This window comes from Neophocaena asiaeorientalis, unplaced genomic scaffold (genome assembly GCF_003031525.2).
Source record: "Neophocaena asiaeorientalis asiaeorientalis breed wild unplaced genomic scaffold, Neophocaena_asiaeorientalis_V1.1 scaffold67, whole genome shotgun sequence".
NCBI classification, from domain to species: Eukaryota; Metazoa; Chordata; class Mammalia; order Artiodactyla; family Phocoenidae; genus Neophocaena; species Neophocaena asiaeorientalis.
The window spans coordinates 9217947-9241615 of NW_020173731.1; the positions used below are offsets into that span (position 1 = coordinate 9217947).

Consider the following 23669-nt stretch of genomic DNA (forward strand, 5'->3'; position numbering starts at 1 on the left):
AAAGTATTAAAAATGGTTGTCCTAAGTTTTACACAATAAGCATGCCTTTTTTTAGAATATATGTACTTCAAAGTGCTTTCTGTGGGGCTTCCCTGGTGGCGCAGTGGTTGAGAGTCCGCCTGCCGATGCAGGGGACACGGGTTCGTGCCCCGGTCCGGGAAGATCTCACATGCCGGGCCGCGCCCGTGAGCCATGGCCGCTGAGCCTGCGCGTCCGGAGCCTGTTGCTCCACAACGGGAGAGGCCACAGCAGTGAGAGGCCCGCGTACGGCAAAAAAAACTGTGAAACATGAAACAAACCTAGTGGTTGGGCCTTCAGGTTTAGTTTATGAGCTATAGGAGAAAACCAGACTACCACCATTTCTGGTTCACTTCTTAGGATACTCATTTTTCGGTAGATTTGGCTACCAGTGTTTTTTAGGTTGCTTCGGATAGCCCCTCAAACATGACCCAACCTTCAGAAAGAAGGAAAGCAATGCCAAAAAGCCATTCGGTAATAGAACTGAATACTGTCTATTGGATGAGAACAGGAAGATAACTCTATTGCAAAGGAAAAAAAAAAAAAAAAAAGAAGAACCTGCAAATCAATATCAATACGATCTCGAGTACCAAGTTTCCTGTTAATTTTTTGACAAAAATCACCTTGCCCGCTTTCAAACCCTCTAAATCCCAGGCTCCGAGAGCCTGCTCTCACCGGAGTGCTACAGGCACAACATCTGCTCCTCAGGCCCACTTAAGCAAGCAGTAAGCTTCCCTGTCCCACACTCGGCTCGGCTGCGCTGGCCACACATTTGCGTACACCTGGCCTGGGCTCCCCTAACCACGTCCAGCAGGGCACAAGGCGTCATCCCGCCCAGGGAACACAGGGCAAACTCTCCCCACGAGCACAGCACCAGCCTAGCAACATCCCCAGGCACCTGGGCAACCCAAGAGCAAGCCGTCACCACCAGCCCCGGGTTGGCGCTCCCTTATCCACCTGATCAGTCCCGGAAACACCCTGCAAGCTTTTGCTAGAGACCCAGCTTGGCCCCGGGTAACCCCAGCCACGCCACCAAGCAAGCCTTCTCTTCGGCCACTACGTGGTCCCCAACCCCCGGGGTCCCCACACGGTACGAGCCGGGGACAGTCTGGCCACGCCTTCTACCCTAACTCCTTACGACCCTGGGTAGACTCAGCCCCGCGCCTCCGCCCCGAGCCACCAAGCAAAGCTCTCCCGACCCTCGCGACCCGGCCTGACCCACCCCCAACCCGCTCCAGTTCGCCGCCTGGGCGGACACCTTCTCCAGACTCCTACCGGAGGATATGGGAAGCAGGAGCAGTAGCGCCACCAAAAGAATCCCAACGAAGCACCTAGAAGAAAAGGGACTCTCGGAGCGGTAGGGGGGTGCCTTGCGAGAGGAGCAAGACGCCGTCATTTTCGGGAGATCAGCGAGAAACCTGAAACAGCTCAGCAGAGATCTTTCTGAGTCCAGTTACCAGAGACAAGAATCCGCGCACTCACAAACCGTCAACCTTGGTCTCGCAGCTGGGCGTGGCCTGGGCCGTACCCAGGGCGGAAGTGACTCTATGGACGGGGCCTGCCGGGCCAATAGGCGGGCTGTAAGGCGAGGCTTCAGTGTTGGGGGTGGCCCTTAGGCCTGGAGAGGCGGGGCGTGGCGCTTGCCGGAGTCTTAACAGTCCTTGCCCGCGGTCCGCTTTACGCCTCACTCTTGGACCCTGGCTGTACCTGGCTCCTCCTTCTTCAGACCTACACGGAAGCACAGCTGCGGTTTGCGAGAAATGGCTTGTTCACCGCCTGTTCGTAAAGACTGTTACCACCCTAAGCAGGAAGGGCGGAAAGGAAGCAAGCGTTGGCGAGGTCAGCATTGTCAGTTTTCCGGAACGCTAGATTAAAGAATAAAACACATCAAGCTGAAAACAGAAACCTAGAGCCCAGGCAGTGAGTCACTGTGGGGCAGACACCCCTCAGGACTCCAGTCTGGACCTGGGGCATTCCAGACTGTCCGGATACCTGGGTCCTTGCTCAATCTTTGGCATTAGTCAGGCATAATTCGGGACAATAGTTGAGATTTCCGTGGTTGAGCCTCTGCTACTGAAGCCTCTCATGGCCTGATAGATTTGAAAAACATGGAAGGTTTGGCTGTTGCTCTCTCAACTGCTAAAGTCAATTAGTCTCACCTGTATTCCAGGAGAGCACCCCGGGAAGGTAAATTATTAAACAACACCGGGCCATTAGCATATTGGGGCTCAACTCTACGGCCTTGCCTTCGAACGACTAAATGTTTTATTGGAGATGACATATACATGCATGAAAATGGTAAGGACAAGGGTGCATTAAGTGCCATATTTCTGGAAGCAATGAATGTCGTTAGAGTTGGGATGGGTAGGAATTGATGAGTGACAACTTTTCTGGTGAATCAATCTCTCAATGCTGGAAAATTTAAGAATGAGTAAGATTTATTTGTAGAGTTGTGAGTAAACCTGTATGACTAGTAAAAGGAAAGGAAAGTAACGTGACCAGTATTAAACAGCAAACAAAGGAGCTGACATTCTCTTCGTATTAGCTGGCAAAGAATAAAAAAGTCAACCAGTGTGTAAACATATTGGGGATGGGGTGGGGTGGAGGGAAGCACCCTCAAAGTTTTAGTTTACATAACTTTCTCATGTGTTACAATTTTAAATGGACATGACTTTTAAACTGCTAGTTACATTTAGAGTTTATCCCAAAGATATCATCAGAGCTGGGAGCAAAGATGTATAATTTTGAACAAAATATAAACTCTTAAATGTCTAGCAGAATATAAGAGTTTTTGATAGGCAGCTTTATGGAATGAATTTCTATGCAGCAAGCAGTGTAAAAAAAAATATGAGAAACAATGGTATATTCGTAAGTAGAAAAAGCAAACTCCAAATCGGTGTGTGCCTTTTGTCATTACTTTTATTAAAACAAAATAGTATATTGTTACACTTAAAAAGAGATTAGTTGGAAATAGTCAAAATTAACTAACAGTTCATAGGCTTATCTATATTTCATTTTTGTGTGGTTTTTTTCTGTATTGACCTTTGTTACATTTGGAATCAGATAAAGAAACGTTTTTTTAAAAAGCCAGCCTGTATATCACCTGCTCTTTTGTTCATAGAATGGTGGGAATAGAACCTGTGTCACATAGGGTTAAGGTATGAGAGGATGGTAAGGAAATGGAAGCTCTTTGTGTAAACCTCAAATGCATCTTCTGCAATTATAGAACTTTATATATATTTAAACAACTTTATATCTGAGATGCACTAAAGGTTTTCTGGGTTCAACAAACTATGGAATTTCCATTTCCTCCCAGACCAGCACAATGTTTGGATTCTTGTATCTAGCATACAAGATACTAAGTGTGGAGGTGATGTATAAAATAAACACCTTAGTGTCTTGGATTATAAAATCCAGACACTCCATGATGACAATTAAAGGAGGTACAATTAAGGAGACAGTGAATAGAAAACTTAATGAGGGGGGCTTATCATTTCTGTTATTTCTTATAGTTATAAAACAGTGATATAACAGAAATGTTCTGTGGTTCAATGTTGGCACTTAAAATGAATCTATTTATGTTCTCTGTAACTATTGGTACGTAATGTTATATGTCACTTATATCTGAATAAAGTTCAAAAAAACTTTCCCATCTATTTCTAGTCTTGGAAGTAAGTTTTTATTTCTCATGAGAAAATTTAAAAGGGAAAAAAATATGACTAGCGTTTGGTTTACTAGTTACAAATGCTAGATTAGATTCAAGAACTGGGGCTTTACTGGAATTTTATTTCAACCAGTGAAATTTCTATACCTGTGTTTCATCAAGCCATTCTTAATATAATTGAAGACTTTCACATAGATTTCTTTAACTTACTTTGATTCGACCCAACTGAGGCTCCATTTGAAAGGCTTTGAGCCTTATTCCCTATTTTTCTGGACTAGCTCCATGGGGCAGGGATAGTTTTCTTGCTGTATCTCCAGTGCTGAGACAGTTCTAGACCTATACCAGGTACGTAACAAATACCCGTTAAATACTGAATGAAATAAATGGGCATATCTGTCAAGTGCATTTAACATGTCTCTGCCAATCCTCCCCAGCATGGATTTACCAAATGCTGGAAAAGTTCTGAGAAGTTTTGATTTTAATAATGTTAGGTACTGGGAACAAGCAGAATTTGTCTCCGAAAGGATTTGTCTACAACTGTCTGCAGAGAAAACTTTCCTAAATCAGGCATGGCAAGCTGACCTATGAAGTGGATCTACTGTCTAACCCTTAGTCTTGAGATCATTTTAGTGACTGAGTTCAAAGGGAGAGTATGGACTGTGAACTTCCTAAGGTGCTGAGAGGAATAGAACTCAAGAGTCGAGGCTTTGAGTGAAGTAGGGGCTTAAACACTAGTGGTTCCTCCAACTCCCCCTAAAGATTTTGTAAAACTGCCAACAGGAAAATAAGAAGAGAATGGAGAATATGACTGTAAACCAGGTTTTGAGCTATGTAGTAGCTCTCCTGTAAGCTTTAGGAATGGCAGTAAGATGGAGGGAGGTGTCTGTGGATGTCATTAACAAAATCAGGCATGGCAAGCTGACCTATGAAGTGGATCTACTGTCTAACCCTTAGTCTTGAGATCATTTTAGTGACTGAGTTCAAAGGGAGAGTATGGACTGTGAACTTCCTAAGGTGCTGAGAGGAATAGAACTCAAGAGTCGAGGCTTTGAGTGAAGTAGGGGCTTAAACACTAGTGGTTCCTCCAACTCCCCCTAAAGATTTTGTAAAACTGCCAACAGGAAAATAAGAAGAGAATGGAGAATATGACTGTAAACCAGGTTTTGAGCTATGTAGTAGCTCTCCTGTAAGCTTTAGGAATGGCAGTAAGATGGAGGGAGGTGTCTGTGGATGTCATTAACCCGAGGGGGACTTCATTAAATAAAACAATGCTAGATGATCCTTTGCCTCCTAAATTGGTATATTTACATTTTGCTTTTCAGAGGTGAGGGTAGCAGCATGAAGGGGCCTGTGAATGCTCTCAGAAGAGGCTTTCACCTGTCATGGTGCTTTACAGGTTAGGTGTTTGTGAAAACCTGAGAGAATGGCTAAACAGAGGATAGTTAAGCCACCTTTTTGAGGCTGGTCCTGGGAGCTCTGCCACCTCTACTCGCACCTGGTAGGCACCTGCCAGCAAATCGACCTTATTACTTGGCTGTTACCTCAAGAGCATTACTGTGGTGCCAAACCCAACACAGGGATTCTGAACCCAGTCAAGTACAGAAAGGAGGGCATTTCTCATAAGGATCACATATTCATTTTGTTTCCTCTTGGCTTTTCAAGGCTATAAAAAGTAAATATATTACAAACCATATTCCATAAGTACATTTGCAAAGATAAATTTTTTTATTCCTTTCATTATAATGGTGGAGACAGTACATTTAAACATCACAGACTTAAACTAACTTACATCTCACACTGAACTGTACAAAAAGTCAAACAAAACAAAACGAAATTAGAATGTTAGCACTAGGAATAGCTTTGGAGACCGGTTGTTCCAGTCCCTGCTTTTCAGATGAAAAATGTAAGGCCAGGGGTGAAAAGAATTGCTCAATAATACAAGTTAGCTATATAATATTTTAGACATCATTAACATATACACTATTTCCCATAGATAACTGATGTGATAGGAAAAAATCTCACAGATTTCTTGTAATTAAAAAGTCACAGGCATCAGATATTTGTTAATTATATTGCTCAGTGACCTACCTACTCCATTACCGGAAAAAACAAAACACATTTTTTCTTGTGATGGAGAATTTTAATTCTAAGAAAGGCCTATTTCCAAGCATTTAATTGCTACTTCCTTTTTTTTTTTTTAATTGGGGTATAGTTGCTTTACAATGTTGTGTTAGTTTCTGCTGTACAACGAAGTGAATCTGCTATATGTATACATATATCGCCTCCCTCTCGGGCCTCCCTCCACCCCGCACCATCCCACCCATCTAGGTCACCCCAGAGCACCGAGCTGAGCTCCCTGCACTATACAGCACGTTCCCACTAGCTATCTGTTTTACATATGGTAGTGTATATGTGTCAATCCCAATCTCCCAATTCATCCCACCCTTCCTTCCGCCAACTGTGTCCACACATCCCTTCTCTATGACTGCATTTCTATTCCTGCCCTGCAAATAGGTTCATCTGTACCATTTTTCTAGATTCCACATATATGTGTTAATATATGATATTTGTTTTTCTGTTTCTAACTTACTTCACTCTGTATGACTAGGTCCATCCACATCGCTACAAATGACCCAATTTTGTTCCTTTTTATGTCTGAGTAATATTCTATTGTATATATTTACCACACCTTCTTTTTCTATTCATCTGCCGGTGGGCATTTAGGTTGCTTCCATGTCCTGGCTATTGTAAATAGTGCTGCAGTGAACATTGTGGTGCATGTCTATTTTTGAATCATGGTTTTCTCTGGGTATATGCCCAGTAGTGGGATTGCTGGGTCATATGGTAGTTCTATTTTTAGTTTTTTAAGGAACCTCCATACTGTTCTCCATAGTGGCTGTATCAATTTACATTCCCACCAGCAGTGCAAGAGGGTTCCCTTTTCTCCACACCCTCTCCAGCATTTATTGTTTGTAGATTTTCTGATGATGGCCACTCTGATGGGTGTGAGGTGATACCTTATTGCAGTTTTGACTTGCATTTCTCTAATAATTAGTGATGTTGAGCATCTTTTCATGTGCTCTTGGCCATCTGTATCTCTTCTTTGGAGAAATGTCAATTTAAGTCTCCTGCCCAGTTTTTGATGGGGTTGTTTGTTTTTTTGATATTGAGTTGCATGAGCTGTTTGTATGTTTTGGAGATTAATCACTTGTAAGTTGCTTCATTTGCAAATATTTTCTCCCATTCTGAGGGTTGTCTTTTCATCTTGTTTATGGTTTTCTTTGCTGTGCAAAGGCTTTTAAGTTTCATTAGGTCCCATTTGTTTATTTTTGTTTTTATTTTCATTACTCTAGGAGGTGGGTCAAAAAAAAATCTTGCTGTGATTTATGTCAAAGGGTGTTCTGCCTATGTTTTCCTCTAAGAGTTTTATAGTGTCTGGTCTTACATTTAGATCTTTAATCCGTTTTGAGTTTATTTTTGAGTATGGTGTTAGGGAGTGTTCTGATTTCATTCTTTTACATGTAGCTTTTCAGTTTTCCCAGCACCACTTATTGAAGAGACTGTCTTTTCCCCATTGTATATTTTTGCCTCCTTTGTCATGGATTAGGTGACCATAAGTGCATCAGTTTATCTCTGGGCTTTCTATCCTGTTCCACTGAGCTATATTTCTATTTTTGTGCCAGTACCATACTGCCTTGATTATTGTAGCTTTGTAGTATAGTCTGAAGTCAGGGAACCTGATTCCTCCAGCTCCCTTTTTCTTTCTCAAGATTGCTTTGGCTATTCAGGGTCTTTTCCTTTAAAAATTTCTTCTCCAGAAACCCAAGAAATAATGCAGATAATAATAGAGGCTCAACTAAACAAAACCATTGAGCATCTTTTCATATATTCATAGGCTATTTGCTTTTCTTTCTTGAGTGACCTGGGTGTATGCCCTTTACCCATACTTTGGGAAGTTGGGGGAGGGTTGGTCTTTGAATTTTTAACTCTCTAAAGAAGCCAGTTACCCTTCATTTGTGATAGAGGTTGCAATTTTTTTGTCACAGTTTGTCAGTTGACTTTGCTTATGCTGTTTTTTGTTTTTCTGTATTGAGTAATTTAAAATTGAATTTCAGGTTGATGTCCAGCTCACTCTTTATATTTATCAAAGTATATATGGCAGAATACACTCTAAAAGCAACTATTAAAACCCAGAATTACACAGAAGTTAGCAGTAGTCATATACGAATCTATTGTTAAATATTCAGAAATATCCCGATATTTTCTAGAGATCATTAGCAAGGCTCATAATATCATAAATTTTTTAAAGATTTATTTATTTATTTAGTTTGGCTGCGTCGGGTCTTAGTTGCGGTACACAGCATTTCTCTAGCTGTGGCGTGCAGGTTTTCTCTTCTCTAGTTGTGTGCACAGGCTCCAGGGCCTGTGAGCTCTGTAGTTTGTGGCATGCAGTCTCTCTAGTTGAGGCGCATGAGCTCAGTAGTTGTGGTGTGTAGGCTTAGTTGCCCTGCAGCGTGTGGGATCTTAGTTCCCTGACCAGGGATCGAACCCACATCCCCTGCATTGTAAGGTGGATTCTTTACCACTGGACCACCAGGGAAGTCCCCCAAATAAATTTTTGATCTATAAAGATGTGAACCAGTTGAGACTCCAGGGCCACTTACTTAGAAAGTATCAATACATGTTTATTAATTTGATAAATTCTTAAAAGTCATGCTTTCTTAGTTAATTAAGTTTATTCTGAATCCATAAAAAATAATCTAGCTACTTTTGTAATAAAAATTATTCTCTTATTTAAATTTTAGTGTTTTTTATATAGAACATAGTACAAAGTACTTTTGAACTAGAGCTTAGGAAATATTAATTTCCTTATTTTGTTCCAGATATTTCCCTTGACCCCTCTCTCTGTAATCATTTAATGCCTTTTACTAAACAGAAATTATTTTTTTTCTAGAGAAAGTGAAAACTGTTATAGCATACATTTTACCACAGTCTATCTATAAGGATTGGGTTCTGGTCTATAAAAGCAAAAGAAGGTATTTTAAAAAGAAAGATATCTGTGTGTATAAAGAAATATACTTGAAGAAAGATTAGCAGAAAATGAATTGAAATATTAACAGTGGTTATCACTAGGTTTTATATATATACATATATATATATATATGTATATATATATATTTTTGTGGTACGCGGGCCTCTCACTCTTGTGGCCTCTCCCATTGTGGAGCAGAGGCTCCAGATGCACAGGCTAAGCGGCCATGGCTCACGGGCCCAGCCGCTCTGCGGCATGTGGGATCCCGGACTGGGGCACGAACCCGTGTCCCCTGCATCGGCAGGCGGACTCTCAACCACTGCACCACCAGGGAAGCCCTAGGTAATATATTTTTATGTGACTGATCAGTTTTTCATATCTTCCACCTGCATTTTCCAAATTCTCCTCAATGAGCCCATTCCATATTATATATATTTGACAATAAGAACGAAAAATGACAAACATGTAAGCAGAAATCCTGGGTGACACTTCTTTAAGTAATTGAGACTACTTGTAAATCCTAAGTGTAGTTTTCCCCTGACTAGGTAATGTGTGTTTTCAGCACAAGAGAGGAGAGTGAAGGGGTGACCGTAATCCAAGCTAAGAAGAGGGTGCTTCAGTAGGTACTGGGAGAGCTTCAGCATCTTCAAGTGCACATGTGTGCATCTCTGTGAAGTCACTTAAAAGATTTTATGAGTCTCAGATCTTATTCTGTTGAAATGAATTGGCTCTTTTCCCATCAACATTTAATTCGAGATGTTCTCTAGCTTTATAGTACTTTGTCAAGGAAGGACACTGAAATAACAAAATATTTTTATTTAGATGACAGCATGGTCGACAACTGGACTACCCAGAATTTATATGCTGATAATCATGATGCTAGCATTGCACATAAATGACAAGTTCAAAGGAAGTGCTTATTGCCTTCTGTGGTGGTTGCTATTTTGGGCACAAGAAAGTATGGCATAAATTGAGGCACTGAGTAGATAAGAGAGGGTAATGAGTAACTTGACATTTTCACATTGCTTCTTTTGTTCTCAGAGTTGAGCAACTAAATAAAAAGCCCCATTCCAGAACACATACAGGTCCCTCTTAATACAAAAAATATTTCCTGAGTCTCTTTTTTCTGAATGATGATTTTGTTAGAGGAAATAAACAAGAGCTGGTAGTTTGGAGGAGGGTCAGCTTCAGATAGCACGTCCTCCTCCCCTACTCATAGTCAGGACTGAAAGAAGTTATTGCATAATACAAGATATCAGAATGTTCCCTTGGCCATGCTGAAGCCTCTCCTGTTTCATAAGGCCAGGAACACTGTCCTTCCACCAGTGGACAAACCCCTAATGAGGCCTGTCAGTTTACCTGACACCCCTAGTTACTACTGATTCCTCATCATTGTTCTCCTTCTACCTCACAAGATTTCCCAACATCATGTGTTACCTGCATCATATTTGAACACTGTCATGGCCTTCAAAACACAGCTGTGTCTTTGGAGTCTGCTTCTTTAATTTTATTGCCCTCTCTGCTCCTGCACCTGGCCTGGGTTCACAGGTGTTAAGCTTGGTACAGACTGTGACTCCTTGTCTACCATATGTTGCCACAAGTGATTAACCTTGATCCTTTGGTAGTCAGTGATCAAAACTGCAAGCTTAGGGACTTCCCTGGTGGCACAGTGGTTAAGAATCTGCCTGCCAGATTCTTAGCAGGAGACACGGGTTCGATCCCTGGTCCGGGAAGATCCCACATGCCGCAGAGCAACTAAGCCCGTGCGCCACAACTACTGAGCCTGTGCTCTAGAGCCTGCGAGCCACAACTACTGAGCCCACGTGCCACAACTACTGAAGCCTGCGTGCCTAGAGCCCATGCTCCACAGCAAGAGAAGCCACCACAATGAGAAGCCCGCGCACCGCAACACAGAGTAGCCCCGGCTCAGTGCAACTAGAGAAAGCGTGCATGCAGCAACAAAGACCCAACGCAGCCAAAAATAAATAAATAAATTTATTTTTAAAAAAATTGCAAGCTTAAAAGGAAACATTTGAGACAATTCATTAAGGACTTCCTACCTTTTTATTAAAAGGTGGTCAGTAGTCAACATGCACAGTTTGAGATGCACCTTGATGTAAAAGAATGTTTCCAAAAACTTGAGGATGAATGAAATTTTGGTAAGCTCGTTCTCAAATACTTACTGTATGCTTCTCATTTGATTAAATCTATACTCAGAAATGTGGGGACAGTTTAAAAAGTGGTCATTACCCATAAGTTAATTTAGTATGGGAGAGAAAACATGTAAGCACAAAGTTTGGTACATTATAGTTGACTACTGAGTGTTACATGAATGAATGCATTAGCAAGTGAATGACTGTAATAGTTAATAGGTAAAAAACAAGACATGAAATGTCAAATACTATGGGATGTGTTTAGATAGAGCTTGGGGGAAATGATGGGAGAAATGGTTGTCATTTGGTGAAAAAAAAAAGTATATCATCAATATAATCTCAAGGTATAACATTGCAAATGTAAAATATTCTGAAAGAAGCTTAAAAACACTAACCACTGGGTGGAGGCTCTTATAGGCAATTTTAATATTCTTTATATTTTTCTGTGTTTTATATGTTTTCAATAGTGAACACACATTACTTTTAAAGAAACTAGATTATTTTAAAATGGTATAGAGAGGAAGTGCTGTGAGTTCCAAAGAAAAACATCACTTTGGATTGGAGTTGTTTGGGAGAGCTTCTTGGGTGAGTGAATTCTGAGCTGGGTTAATGCAACTTAGATGGGAAGAAAGGTGAAACGTGTTTTAGACAGGTAACCTGGCAGGAATGAAACCAAATAAAATGATATTTAAGCACTCTTATGGACTATTTTTTAAATGAACTCTTGAAAAGACAACCATTGTGTCTGCTGTTTATATTTGGAGGCAACATGGCTGGCCATGGAACAGTTTTGCACAACTTTCCCATCCCAGTACCCCAATAGCAAAGAAAAGGTACACATCACCCATGAGCCTTGGAGGCCTTAAAGCAGCCCTGAAAGTACAATATTCTCTGTCTCATTCATCTTAAAATATCCTGCCTTATTTGTCTTCTGTTCTCTTACATATGTATTTGTGTTAATATAATGCTATTTTCCATTTGAACTATTGGAATAACATTAGGAAAAATGTTCTCCTAGGAAGCCTTGCCATTTTTATCTCATGACTTCTATATCCTATTGGTATACCAGCCAAGCAGCCCCAGGGCATATGCAAATGCCCATTGGAGGAGCATCAGGCTAGATGATCATTAAACCTTCAAAAAATAAATTACCAATTCTGAATTTTTTAAAAGCAATGCACATTTCATTTACTTACATTAACAGTCATGAAAAACAAGCTGTTTGACAGAAGCAAAGTGAGTAGAAGCAAGATAATAAACATAGGGCTTTGCAAATTCATTTCTATTTAGGAGAAAATTGACCTTATCCTGTATATTTTTGTTTAGAAAAATTTGAATTGCATATAACTTAATTAACTATAAAATGCCTCTCCCACTTCCTTACTTTTTCCTGTGGCCCCTTCCACTGTTCTCTATAAAATTTATAACTTCTGACATGTATGTAGATATAAAATGCCAGATTTAGATTAATGCACATGGATAAGGGAAAGAAGTAGGTCAGAAACAAAAGAAATTTACTAAAAAATGTGATGATTTTGCTTCTGCTTCTACAGGAATGGCCTAATACCTTTCTAGTGCTTTTGGTGGTGGTGTTTCTGAAAATGCCCTAAGCATATTATGGATAGGAAATTTTAGGACTCCTGGCCATAGCCGGAGTAAGCAAGGACCAAGTGAATGACTCTGTATGAAAAACTGAAGTTTTGAATTTACAAGAAAACCTTGAGTTGAAATGAGGCACCCTGAGATTGCAGTAAAGATTTGAAGGGATGAGTGTCTAATGGGAGAGAGGCCTGAGAAAAGGGTGGAAAGCAAAACTTAAAGGCGGACCAGCCTGTGAGAAAATCCTCACAGTCTGATGTAGTTCAGGGGTCAGCAAACTCGTCCTTTAACGGGCCAGTAGTAAATATTTGGCTTTGTGTGCCATGCAGTCTCTGGGTCTCTGTGGCATGCACTCAAGTGTGCTGTTGTAATATGAAAGAGTCATAGACATTAAGTAAGGAATGGGTGTGCCTGTGTTCCAGTATAACTATTTACGAAACAGCTATGTTTCGTTCAGTGACTTCTACTATTCAGTCTAGGTTGTGTGCCAGTTCTGGCTGTAGCATAATTTTCCTTTTCACCCTAAACCTTATGCAAACAGCTACACGTTTATTACACAACAGCTTGGGTAAGACTACTTTATTTATTTATTTTGACCAATGGCAACTGTATTAGGGTTCTCCAGAGAAAACTGAAGCAATAGGATATCTACATATAGAGAGAGAGATTTCTTTTAAGCAATTGGCTCATGAGGTTGTTGGGCAGACAAGTGTGAAATCTGCGGGGCAGAACAGAAGGCTGGGGATTCAGGTTAGAGATGATATTGCAGTCTTGAGTCTGAACTCCACCAGGCAAGACACGCAGGCTGGAAACTAGGTGAGGTTTCTATGTTGCTGTCTTGGGGCTCAATTCCTTCTTCTGGGAGAAGCCTTAGTCTTTGCTTTGAAAAAGACAGTGCCTGTACACAGCCCAGACAGAGTCACCACCCCAAATCACTAGAAGAAACAATAATCCAAAAACAACAGCAACAACAAAGGCAATTCCACCTCCTGAAGTACATTCCAACTTCTTTGATACCAGTGATCCAACTAGTGAAGTACCATATTCAAATTCTGTTTCCAACATTTGAGTTGTTGAAAAAAATTTTAATTCAGTACATGTATTAGGTACTTGCTATTTTCTTGATTTGTTTGCTAATTTTGAGGATGAACACCATTGCCTTCTTGGGAACATAAATGGATAATCACTTTTTTAGATTTTTCATCTGTATTATTGCTAATTGGCCATGGGGAAAAAAAATAGGAAAAGTATCTCAGTTATATGTTTCATTATTGAAAGAAATTAGTTGCTTTATTTTGAAATTTAGAGCATAATTTGCCTCAAGTTTTTGAAATATTTGCAAGGTATCTAAAAGGAAAAACATAACTAAATCCCAACTTTCAAGACTAAGTAAAAACTTATTAGGAAATAATAATAAAACCATCCTATCCATCATGTTGGAAGAATCAAAATTGCCTATTAGACAAGGGCCCATGCCTTCAAACAACACATTTCACCATTCCCAAAGTAATTTTGATTACTGAATATTATTCACCACAACAGTGTGACATTTAGGCTTCACCGTGCGAATGGCTTTGCACTGCAGTCTTACACAAGACTTCCTTCTTCCCCTGTAGTGAAGATATAAGTTCTGTTTTCTGTACAATTGTTACCCACAGTTAGGAGAGCAGCAGTAGTTGTCATGAAGGTATATGAGAACTGACAGTAAATAGAAGTATTTAATGACTTTTAAATGTCAGTAATCATAATCATGCACATATAACAACAGTTAAAATTTTCTGGCATTCATCGTAAGTGAGAACCTGTGTTAAGTGAGGTAGAAATTCTTATTTTCCCTATTTTACAGGGAAGGAAAGTAGAGTTTAGACAGGATATGTATCTTGTTGAGGGTCTCATAGTAGTAAGTGAGTGTGAACACAGGTCTTACCGATTGCAAAGCCCAGGGTCTTACCGGCTATGCTCCTCTGCCTTTGTGGGTCATTTAATCAGCACTTCACTTTACATAAATGAAATGATGAATCATATGATACCAGTACCTTTAGACTTCAAGTCTAGGTTGGTATTAGGGATTTAAGAATGGAAGCACAAAGAGTTCACTCACTCCACCACTTCCCAGTACTTCCTCATTATTCCTCTTTACACTCTCATGGAGGTTAGATGGTGGCACCACTTGAGACAAAGAGGAGACTGTGAGTCAGGAGCAAAGTGTCCACAGGATGAGGAAGGGCAACTTGAGATTCATGCATGAGGAAGCGTAGAGGGCGGGACAACCACGTTGGATGGGTGTCCAAGGAGCAGTGACTAGGTGGCAAATGGTCTTGGATGCTGAGTGGTACATGGGGTGTGAGAGGATACAATCTTAGTGAGTATGTGTTCAAAGAATGGCTGTGCAGGTGGTTGATGGTGGCTAATGTCAACTTTCAGTTCCTTCTTCTGGAAGAAGCCTTAGTCTTTGCTTTGAAAAAGACAGTGCCTGTACACAGCCCTGACAGAGTCACCACCTCAAATCACTAGAAGAAACAATAATCCAAAAACAACAACAAAAGGCAATTCCACCTCCTGAAGTACATTCCAACTTCTTTGATACCAGTGATCCAACTAGTGAAGTACCATATTCAAATTCTGTTTCCACTTTCAACATTTGAGTTGTTGAAAAAAATTTTAATTCAGTACGTGTATTAGGTACTTGCTATTTTCTTGATTTGTTTGCTGATTTTGAGGATGAACACCATTGCCTTCTTGGGTAATGCAGCGAGCCTTTCCAGAGAGCGGCCTTAATAGTTTTGAACTACGCATAAAACTAATGAAAACTTAAGGCTTTATCTGACTGTGGACAAGGTTTTTTGTATAGAAATGGGAGTGGATTAGAGGCAGAAACAAAGAGGCAGGGATAAATGGGCTCTGTGGAACAGTCTAACAATATTGTTTCTCAGTGATCAGTGCATGACTTATCTTGTTTAACATTTGTCACAAATTATTGATGTAGTAAATACACAGTAAAATATCAAATGTGCTGATAATAGTATTTTTTCACTAGTGAAATGTCAAGCCAGTGAGGTTAAATCACAAAGAATTTGCAAGTCTGTGCAAACAAACGGGAAAGTTTTCACAAAACCTTAATATGGACAGATACCCTTACAGAAATACTGTAATTTTCTTATAGGCTAATAACTCAGAATGGAGTGAAAGAGGAGAGATTCCATACTGTTCTCCAGACAGATACTGGTTCAGTCTACCAGAAAGCTAATACAAATCCAATGAAATAGAGGGAAGAAAAAAAGGAGTATTGAAAGAAAAAAAGGAATTATTTCAGCTTTGTAATATACAGTTCTGGATACGGAATTTCAATGACACAAAATCAGATTCAGAAATGGGCAAGGAAAATCATAGCCTTTATCCCCTGTAATTCATTGAGTGTCTGGTTTATTGTTGTCTCTTCCTCCACTAGAATGCAAGTTCCTTCCAGGCAGAGAAGGGACTTCTGCATTCTGATTATTTAAGCTTAGAACTTCCTTTTCTAATTATAGTTATACATTATTTCTAAGATGAAAATAAATGGCATTTTGTTATCCCAAGGTGTGAATCAGGCCAAAAATGAAAGTTTTTTAAATGTTTTGAAATTTCATAAATTACACCTAATAGGTTTCATTGTGAGTTGCTTGTCATCCCAAGAAGTGAATCAAGCGAGAAATAAACGTTTTTAAAATGTTTTGAAATTTTGATAAATTACACACAATAGGTTTTATTATGAGTTGCTTACATGTCTGGGAGGTTTGCTCCCTGACCTTTAAGATTAAAGGGACCATGATCTTTTCCCCTGCCACCATTTGGTTTGCCATTCGTCAGAGAGAGAATGCTCCTGCCATGGACATTACACATTTATGGAACGTGGAAGAAAAACAACAGGCAGGCTTTAAGAGATGGAATACGTGAAGAAATGGTGTGTGACTAAGATTGTTTAGATAAGACAAGGTAATGATTTCTAAAGAAACATATTTTTATGAAATGGTTATTGAATCTTATTTATGCTTGTGGATGACTAATATGAGCATATGATCTTAAATTACCTGGGTGAAATAAATCAATAGTTAGACTTGGGAATTTGACCCTCCAGTTGATGAGCAAGGTATAGGGATGAGGAATGAAGTAGTTGGAAGGGAGGAGGTGAGAGGATCATTTATCTCTAAGAGAAAGAGAGAATCATTTGCCCTAGATTGTATTAACTTCAGACTGGTACAGAAATAGAAAGTTAAAATCTTAACTACTTTAATTCAGCCTTAATTTTTCTAAAGCCTAAAATTTTAAAAGCCTCATTCATTATAGTGGTATTAAATGAGGAACTTTAAGGGGAAAAGCTTATTGGCACAAGGACTTTTGCTAACGTAAAGCATCGGGCTACTTTCATTTTCTTTTTGTAGTGAAGAAGAGCAAAGTATATTTACATGTCAAGCCAGAATATAGAGGACGTTAGTTAGGAAGGATAAAGATTTAACTTAAATTTAAATCTCTACCAATTATTCTATCTTGAAATTGAGTTCCTGACTAGATTGTTTGTAAGAAGTTCTGCTGTGATATTCTTTATTAAAAGTTTATATTGGCATCCTCTGTGAACTATCAAAACTTCAATTTCTGTAAAGCTTCCCTAGGAGACTGCATGTGCTGAGCATGTTTGCTATAGAAAACTGTTAATTTGAAGTTAAAAATTTTCTCATGGTTATAGAGATTGCCCATCAAGCTTATAAAATTGGTCTCATTGACTTTGACCTCACTGATTTTGTTATAATTAAATCAACTAGTGCAAAAGCTTATATATGTTCTCTTCCCAGTGAAAATGTTTATTTACTAAATGGTGTTTATAAAAGGTTTATTATTTATTTAATACCCAAAGCAAAACATCAACTATTTCACACTGGCAGCCTGGGTATATATGCCAGTGAGACACACTATCTAAGTTTTAGTGCCCTGATAGGGTCTTTGTACAGAGGTCAGAATCTGAAGTGTCTCAGTAAGACTGAGATACCAACGTTCTCATCAACACCTTTGGAAAAATACCTTACACCTACTTTTTCTTTTGTAAAACTCGAGTCCTTAAAATTCTAAACTTTTTTTAAAGTACTTTTAATGTCATATATATTTATTTTAATGTAAATACTTCTCTATCCACAATGTGTGTCAAGGGTCTTTATAAGAATGACTGCGTCTGTTTATGTAGGTTTTTGTTTTTGTTCTTTTGAGGCTTTCTCTTACCTCTTTGGCTCACAAGAAGAGGCAAGTACAGTTTTAAACATTTTCTAGGAGACTTACCCTTTTTTTTGTGCTGTAGAATTATCCAACAGGAAACAATGATGGGCAAAATAAAGAAGATCATAACAAAGAACATGTCTAGGCAGCAAAAGAGGTAACTGAATGCATGGAAAATATAACCCGCAGGTTGTTTTTTTTTAATTGAAGTATAGTTGATTTACAATGTTGTATTTCTTTCTGGTGTACAGCAAAGGGATTCAGTTTTATATATATATATATATATGTGTATATATATATATACATATATATATATATATATATACACACATATACGTACATACACACACACACATATATATTTTTTCTTATTCTTTTCTGTTATGGTATATTATAGGATATTGAATATAGTTCCCTGTGCTACACAGTAGGACCTTGTTGTTTCTCCATTCTCTATATAATAGTTTGTGTCTGCTAGTCTCAAACTCCCAATCCAACATTCCCCCACCCCCACTCCCCCTTGGCAACCACAAGTCTGTTCTCTATGTCTGTGATTCTGTTTCTGGTTCATAGATAAGTTCATTTATGTCATATTTTAAATGATATAAGTGATATCATATAGTATTTGCTTTTTTTCTTTCTGACTTACTTCACTTAGTATGATAATCTCTAGTTGCATTCATGTTGCTGCAAATGGCATTATTCTTTTTTATGGCTGAGTAATATTCCATTGTGTATGTATACCACATCTTTTTTTTTTTTTTAACATCTTTATTGGGGTATAATTGCTTTAAAATGGTGTGTTAGTTTCTGCTTTATAACAAAGTGAATCAGTTATACATATACATATGTTCCCATATCTCTTCCCTCTTGCATCTCCCTCTCTCCCACCCTCCCTATCCCACCCCTCCAGGCAGTCACAAAACACCAAGCTGATATCCCTGTGCTATGCGGCTGCTTCCCACTAGCTATCTACCTTACGTTTGTTAGTGTATATATGTCCATGCCTCTCTCTCGCTTTGTCACAGCTCACCCTTCCCTCTCCCCATATCCTCAAGTCCGTTCTCCAGTAGGTCTGTGTCTTTATTCCTTTCTTACCCCTACGTTCTTCATGACTGTTTTTTTTTCTTAAATTCCATGTATATGTGTTAGCATACAGTATTTGTCTTTCTCTTTCTGACTTACTTCACTCTGTATGACAGACTCTAGGTCTATCCACCTCATTACAAATAGCTCAATTTCGTTTCTTTTTATGGCTGAGTAATATTCCATTGTATATATGTGCCACATCTTCTTTATCCATTCATCTGTCAATGACATTTAGGTTGTTTCCATGTCTTGGCTATTGTAAATAGTGCTGCTATGAACATAGGGTATGCGTGTATCTTTTTGAATTATGGTTTCGTCTGGGTATATGTCCAGGATTGGGATGGTTGGATCATATAGTAACTCTATTTTTAGTTTTTTGAGGAACCTCCATACTGTTCTCCATAGTGGCTGCACCAATATACATTCCCATTAACAGTGTAGGAGGGTTCCCTTTTCTCCACACCCTCGCCAGCATTTGTTATTTGTAGACTTTTTAATGGTGGCCATCCTGACTGGTGTGAGGTGGTACCTCACTGGAGTTTTGATTTGCATTTCTCTAATGATTAGCAATGCTTGAGGATCTTTTCATGTGCCTATTGGCCATCTGTATGTCTTCTTTGGAGAAATGTCTATTTAGGTCTTCTGCCCATTTTTCGATTGAGTTGTTTGTTTTTTTGATGTTGAGTTGTATGAGCTGTTTGTATATTTTGGAAATTAAGCCCTTGTTGGTCGCATCATTTGCAAATATTTTCTCCTAGTCCATAGGTTGTCTTTTTGTTTTGTTTATGGTTTCGTTTGCTGTACAAAAGCTTATAAGTTTGATTAGGTCCCATTTGTTTATTTTGGCTTTTATTTCCATTGCCTTAGGAGCTGACCTAAGAAAACATTAGTGTGATTTATGTCAGAGAATGCTTTGCCGACGTTCTCTTATAGGAGTTTTAGGGGGTCATGGCTTATATTTTAACCTGCAGGGGATTTTTTTGTTTTTGTTTTTTTTTTGCTGCGTTGGGTCTACGTCGCTGCGTGTAGGCTCCCTCTAGTTGCAGCAAGTGGGGGCCAGTCCCCATCGCAGTGCACGGGCCCCTCATTGCAGTGGCCTCTCTTGCTGCAGAGCACGGGCTCCAGGCGCATGGGCCTTAGCAGTTGCAGCACACAGGCTCAGCAGTTGTGGCCCGAGGGCTCCAGAGCACAGGCCCAGTAGTTGTGGCTCCTGGGCTTAGTTGCTCCAGGGCATGTGGGGCCTTCCTGGACCAGGGCTTGAACCCACATTCCCTGCATTGGCAGGTGGGCTTTCAACCACTGCGCCACCAGGGAAGTCCCTAACCTGCAGGCTTTAAATTCTATCTTAATATATAGTCCCACTAGAGATTGCCAATGAGTTTTTAAAATTTAACTACATAACACATCATTGTAAAGCAATTACACTCCAATAGAGATGTTAAAAAATGTAACTACAAATTCTGCTACTAAAAACACCCCCCACAGGCTTATCTTTAAGAACTCCCCTCTGCTCCTGGTTTAATCTAGCATATTAGTCTTATTACCACAGGGTTACAGATAAGCTGTGAGAGAGCAGTTTGTGACCTTTGTCCAACAGCAGCCTTTCAACAGGTGGGTGGGAACAAGCACTGGAGCTCCTCTGCTCAGCTTGCCATGACCCTGCATGTCTCTTGTGTGAGGCGCAAGGCATGAGCTACTCTATGCAGCAGACTCTACTAATTCTCTTAGAAACTCTACCACAAAACTATTCCTCTCACATAGGCAGATCACAGAAATGGGCTTAGAAAACTGGTCTTTGTGGCTTTCAATTTGTGCAAACGGGCACAATTACCATCCTGAAGGCCATTCCTAGGTTATAAAACAAAGAGCAAGTTGTCTTCTCCAAACACATTAAAATAGGAAGAACGATTCAGTTTTTATAATGGTTCAAAGATAGTATAGAAACTTTGATAAAAGGCACTCACTCTATATGCATATAAGGATACCAGTTTTGCTACACTATGTCCTGAATTCATTATTCTTTTCTTTCTAATTGAAATTGCAGTCTAGGATATTTTGATCTCTCTTTTTACATTTCATTTATTATAAGTGGATACTTACTGTTAAAGATGCTAGGTTTCCTTGGCAAACTCTTCATAAAACTTACCAGCTATGAGATTATCACTTGTGTCTAAAAGGAAGCAAAAGCCATAAAAAAAAGTCAGTCTGGCACACAATATGATCAAACAGGAACTCTCAGTCAGTTATAATTCATCCTGATTTTTTTTCAATACATAGTCTTATTTTTTTCTGATATAAAAAGCTTTTTATGATATAAAAAGCCTTTGGTTTTACTCACACAATCTCATTTTGTGTACTCAGAGAAGTCTGTTTTTTTCTTTTTAATGTAATATTTTTTGTCATAAAAATAATATAACTACAGCAGAAGATTTATAAAACAGAGCAAAAGAAAAATATCATCCATAATCCTACTACCCTGAAATGTTGTGGTACATTCCTTTCCGGTAAATTGTTCCATGCATTTAAAGTTTACACAGTGATACAATAGGAATGAATATCATGACAGAGGCAAAGTAATATAAACTTTTCTAGTGAACGTATCATAGTGTAGTCCAAGATTTCTATTGTAGAGTTAAGCTGTTTCAAGTTTTATTTGTAATGAAATCCTTGATAAAAATGCACGAAATGTTTTTGTATTTTACATTATTTCATTAGATTGGATTTCTAGGAGGGCTAATTGGCATGAGTATTTGTGTTACTGTCTACATACATTGCATACCTGTTTTTCATAGGGTTTTTGCCAATTATAATTGTACCTTCAACATATGAGGATATCAGTTTCATCACATTTTGCTTTTTATTGGGGGTCACATAAGAACCTTCTGTTGCTGACAATTTAATGGGCAAAGAAATGGTACCTTGTTCTTTTCTTCTGCAGTTCTTTCAGTTTTAGTGAGTTTAAACAATTTCCCCATATTTATGTGCCAGCATAAACATATATGTGCACCCTTTCTCCCAACCCCACATTCTAAGATATTTTCTGCACTTCCCTGCGCCCCTTTCAGTGTTGTGTTTTGTTGATCTGTAGAGAAGAAACACCATTTACCTTAGAAATGTCATGGAGACTTTGATGAACTAGACGATTCAGATGGTAAGGGCGTAGTAGAAGACAGATAGGCCAGCTTTAGCTGGAGCTTTTGAGAGAGAGTCTGAGAGGGAGAGAGAGAAGCAAGGTTTTAGGAAAGCAGTTGCCTTAAGGAATGGAACCCTGGGGGACATAAATGGGTAAAGTGGATATTAGGACATTTTTATGAGCATCACATAGTGTAATCTTTCTTTGAGCCTCTTTGAGAGATTCCAATAAAGTTGTCTCTTAGTTTTTACATTATTTCTGGAGTTGAATTTATTTAGCTGTCAAGCAGTACTATGCTGTTAGTTTTGGAGCCAGCACAGTTAAATGTTCGGTAGAATTTACATGTGAAGCCATCTGGTCCTGGCCTTTGTTTGTTGGGAGTTTTTTAATTTAAATTACTGATTCAATTTCATCACTGGTAATTGGTCTGTTCATATTTTGTATTTCTTCAAGGTTCAGTCTTGGGATATTGTACATTTCTAGGAATTTGTCCATTTCTTCTAGGTTGTCTACCTTATTGGCATGTAGTAGTCTCTTATTATCCTTTGTATTTCTGTGATGTCAGTTGTAACTTCTCCTTTTTCATTTCTGATTTTATTGATTTGGGCCCTCTCCCTTTTTCTCTTGATGAGTCTGGGTAAAGGTTTATCCATTTTGTTTATCTTTTCAGAGGACCAGCTCTTTGTTTCATTGATGTTTTCTGTTGTCTTTTTAGTTTTTATTTCATTTATTTCTCCTCTGATCTTTATGATTTCTTTCCTTCTCCTAACTTTGGGTTTTGTTCTGTTCTTTTTCTTGCTATTTAGGTGTAAGATTCGGTTGTTTATTTGAAATTTTTCATGCTTCCTGAGGTAAGCTCATATTGCTATACTTCCCTCCTACAGCTACTTTTGCTGTGTCCCACAAATTTTAGATTGTTGTATTTTTATTTTCATTTGTCCCCACATATTTTTTAAATTTCTTCTTTGATTTCTTCAGTGATCCATTGGCTGTTTAGTGGCATATTGTTTAGCCTCCTTTTGTTTGTGTTTCTGCAGTTTTTCTGTTGTAGTTGATTTCTGGTCTCATAGCATTATTGTTGGAAATGATGCTTGATTTGATTTCAATTTTCTTAAATTTACCATGGTTTGTTTTGCAGTCTAGCATGTGATCCATCCTGGAGAATGTTCCATGTGCACTTGAAAAGAATGTGTATTATGCTTTTTGGATGGAATATTCTGTATATATTATTAAGTCCACCTGGTATAATGGGTCACTTAGGCCAGTGTTTCCTTATTGATTTTCTGTCTGGATGATCTGTCCATTGATGTAAGTGGGGTGTTAATGTCCCCTATTATTATTGTGTTGCTGTTGATTTCTCCTCTTATGTCTGTTAATATTTGCTTTATGTATTTAGGTGCTCCTAAATCTATGTTGGATGCATATATATTTACAGTTGTTATATCTTCTTAGATTGACCCCTTGATCTTTATGTAAAGTCCTTCTTTATCTCTTTGTTTTAAAGTCTATTCTGTCTGATATAAGCATTGCTACCCTGACTTTCTTTTGATTTCCATTTGGAGGGAATACTTTTTTCCATATCCTAAGTTTCAGTCTTTGTGAATCTTTAGATCTGAAGTGAGTCTTTTGTAGGCAATATATATATGGGTCTTGTTTTTGTATCCATTCAACCAGTCTATAACATGTGACTGGAGCATTTAAGCCATTTACATTTAAAGTAGTTATGGGTAGGTATGTACT

At 38.9% G+C, this 23669-nt stretch overlaps 2 protein-coding genes across 7 annotated transcripts in view; both read right to left on the reverse strand.

Annotated features, from left to right (window-relative positions):
• The window catches only part of LOC112403482 (membrane cofactor protein-like), a 53017-nt gene extending 51476 nt beyond the window's left edge, over window positions 1-1541 (reverse strand). For 5 of the 6 annotated variants that reach the window (XM_024750961.1, XM_024750958.1, XM_024750959.1 and 2 more), the window contains exon 1: window positions 1294-1541. In XM_024750961.1, coding sequence (XP_024606729.1) covers window positions 1294-1414 — 121 coding nt within the window. In that variant the 5' untranslated portion in view covers window positions 1415-1541. The remainder of the gene's footprint in view (window positions 1-1293) is intronic. The other variant, XM_024750962.1, reaches the window with a different exon arrangement.
• LOC112403442 (membrane cofactor protein-like) overlaps window positions 1497-23669 on the reverse strand; it is a 120654-nt gene continuing 98481 nt past the window's right edge. Inside the window, exon 8 of the mRNA XM_024750877.1 lies at window positions 1497-1746. Within this exon, the coding sequence (XP_024606645.1) occupies window positions 1497-1746 (250 nt within the window). The remainder of the gene's footprint in view (window positions 1747-23669) is intronic.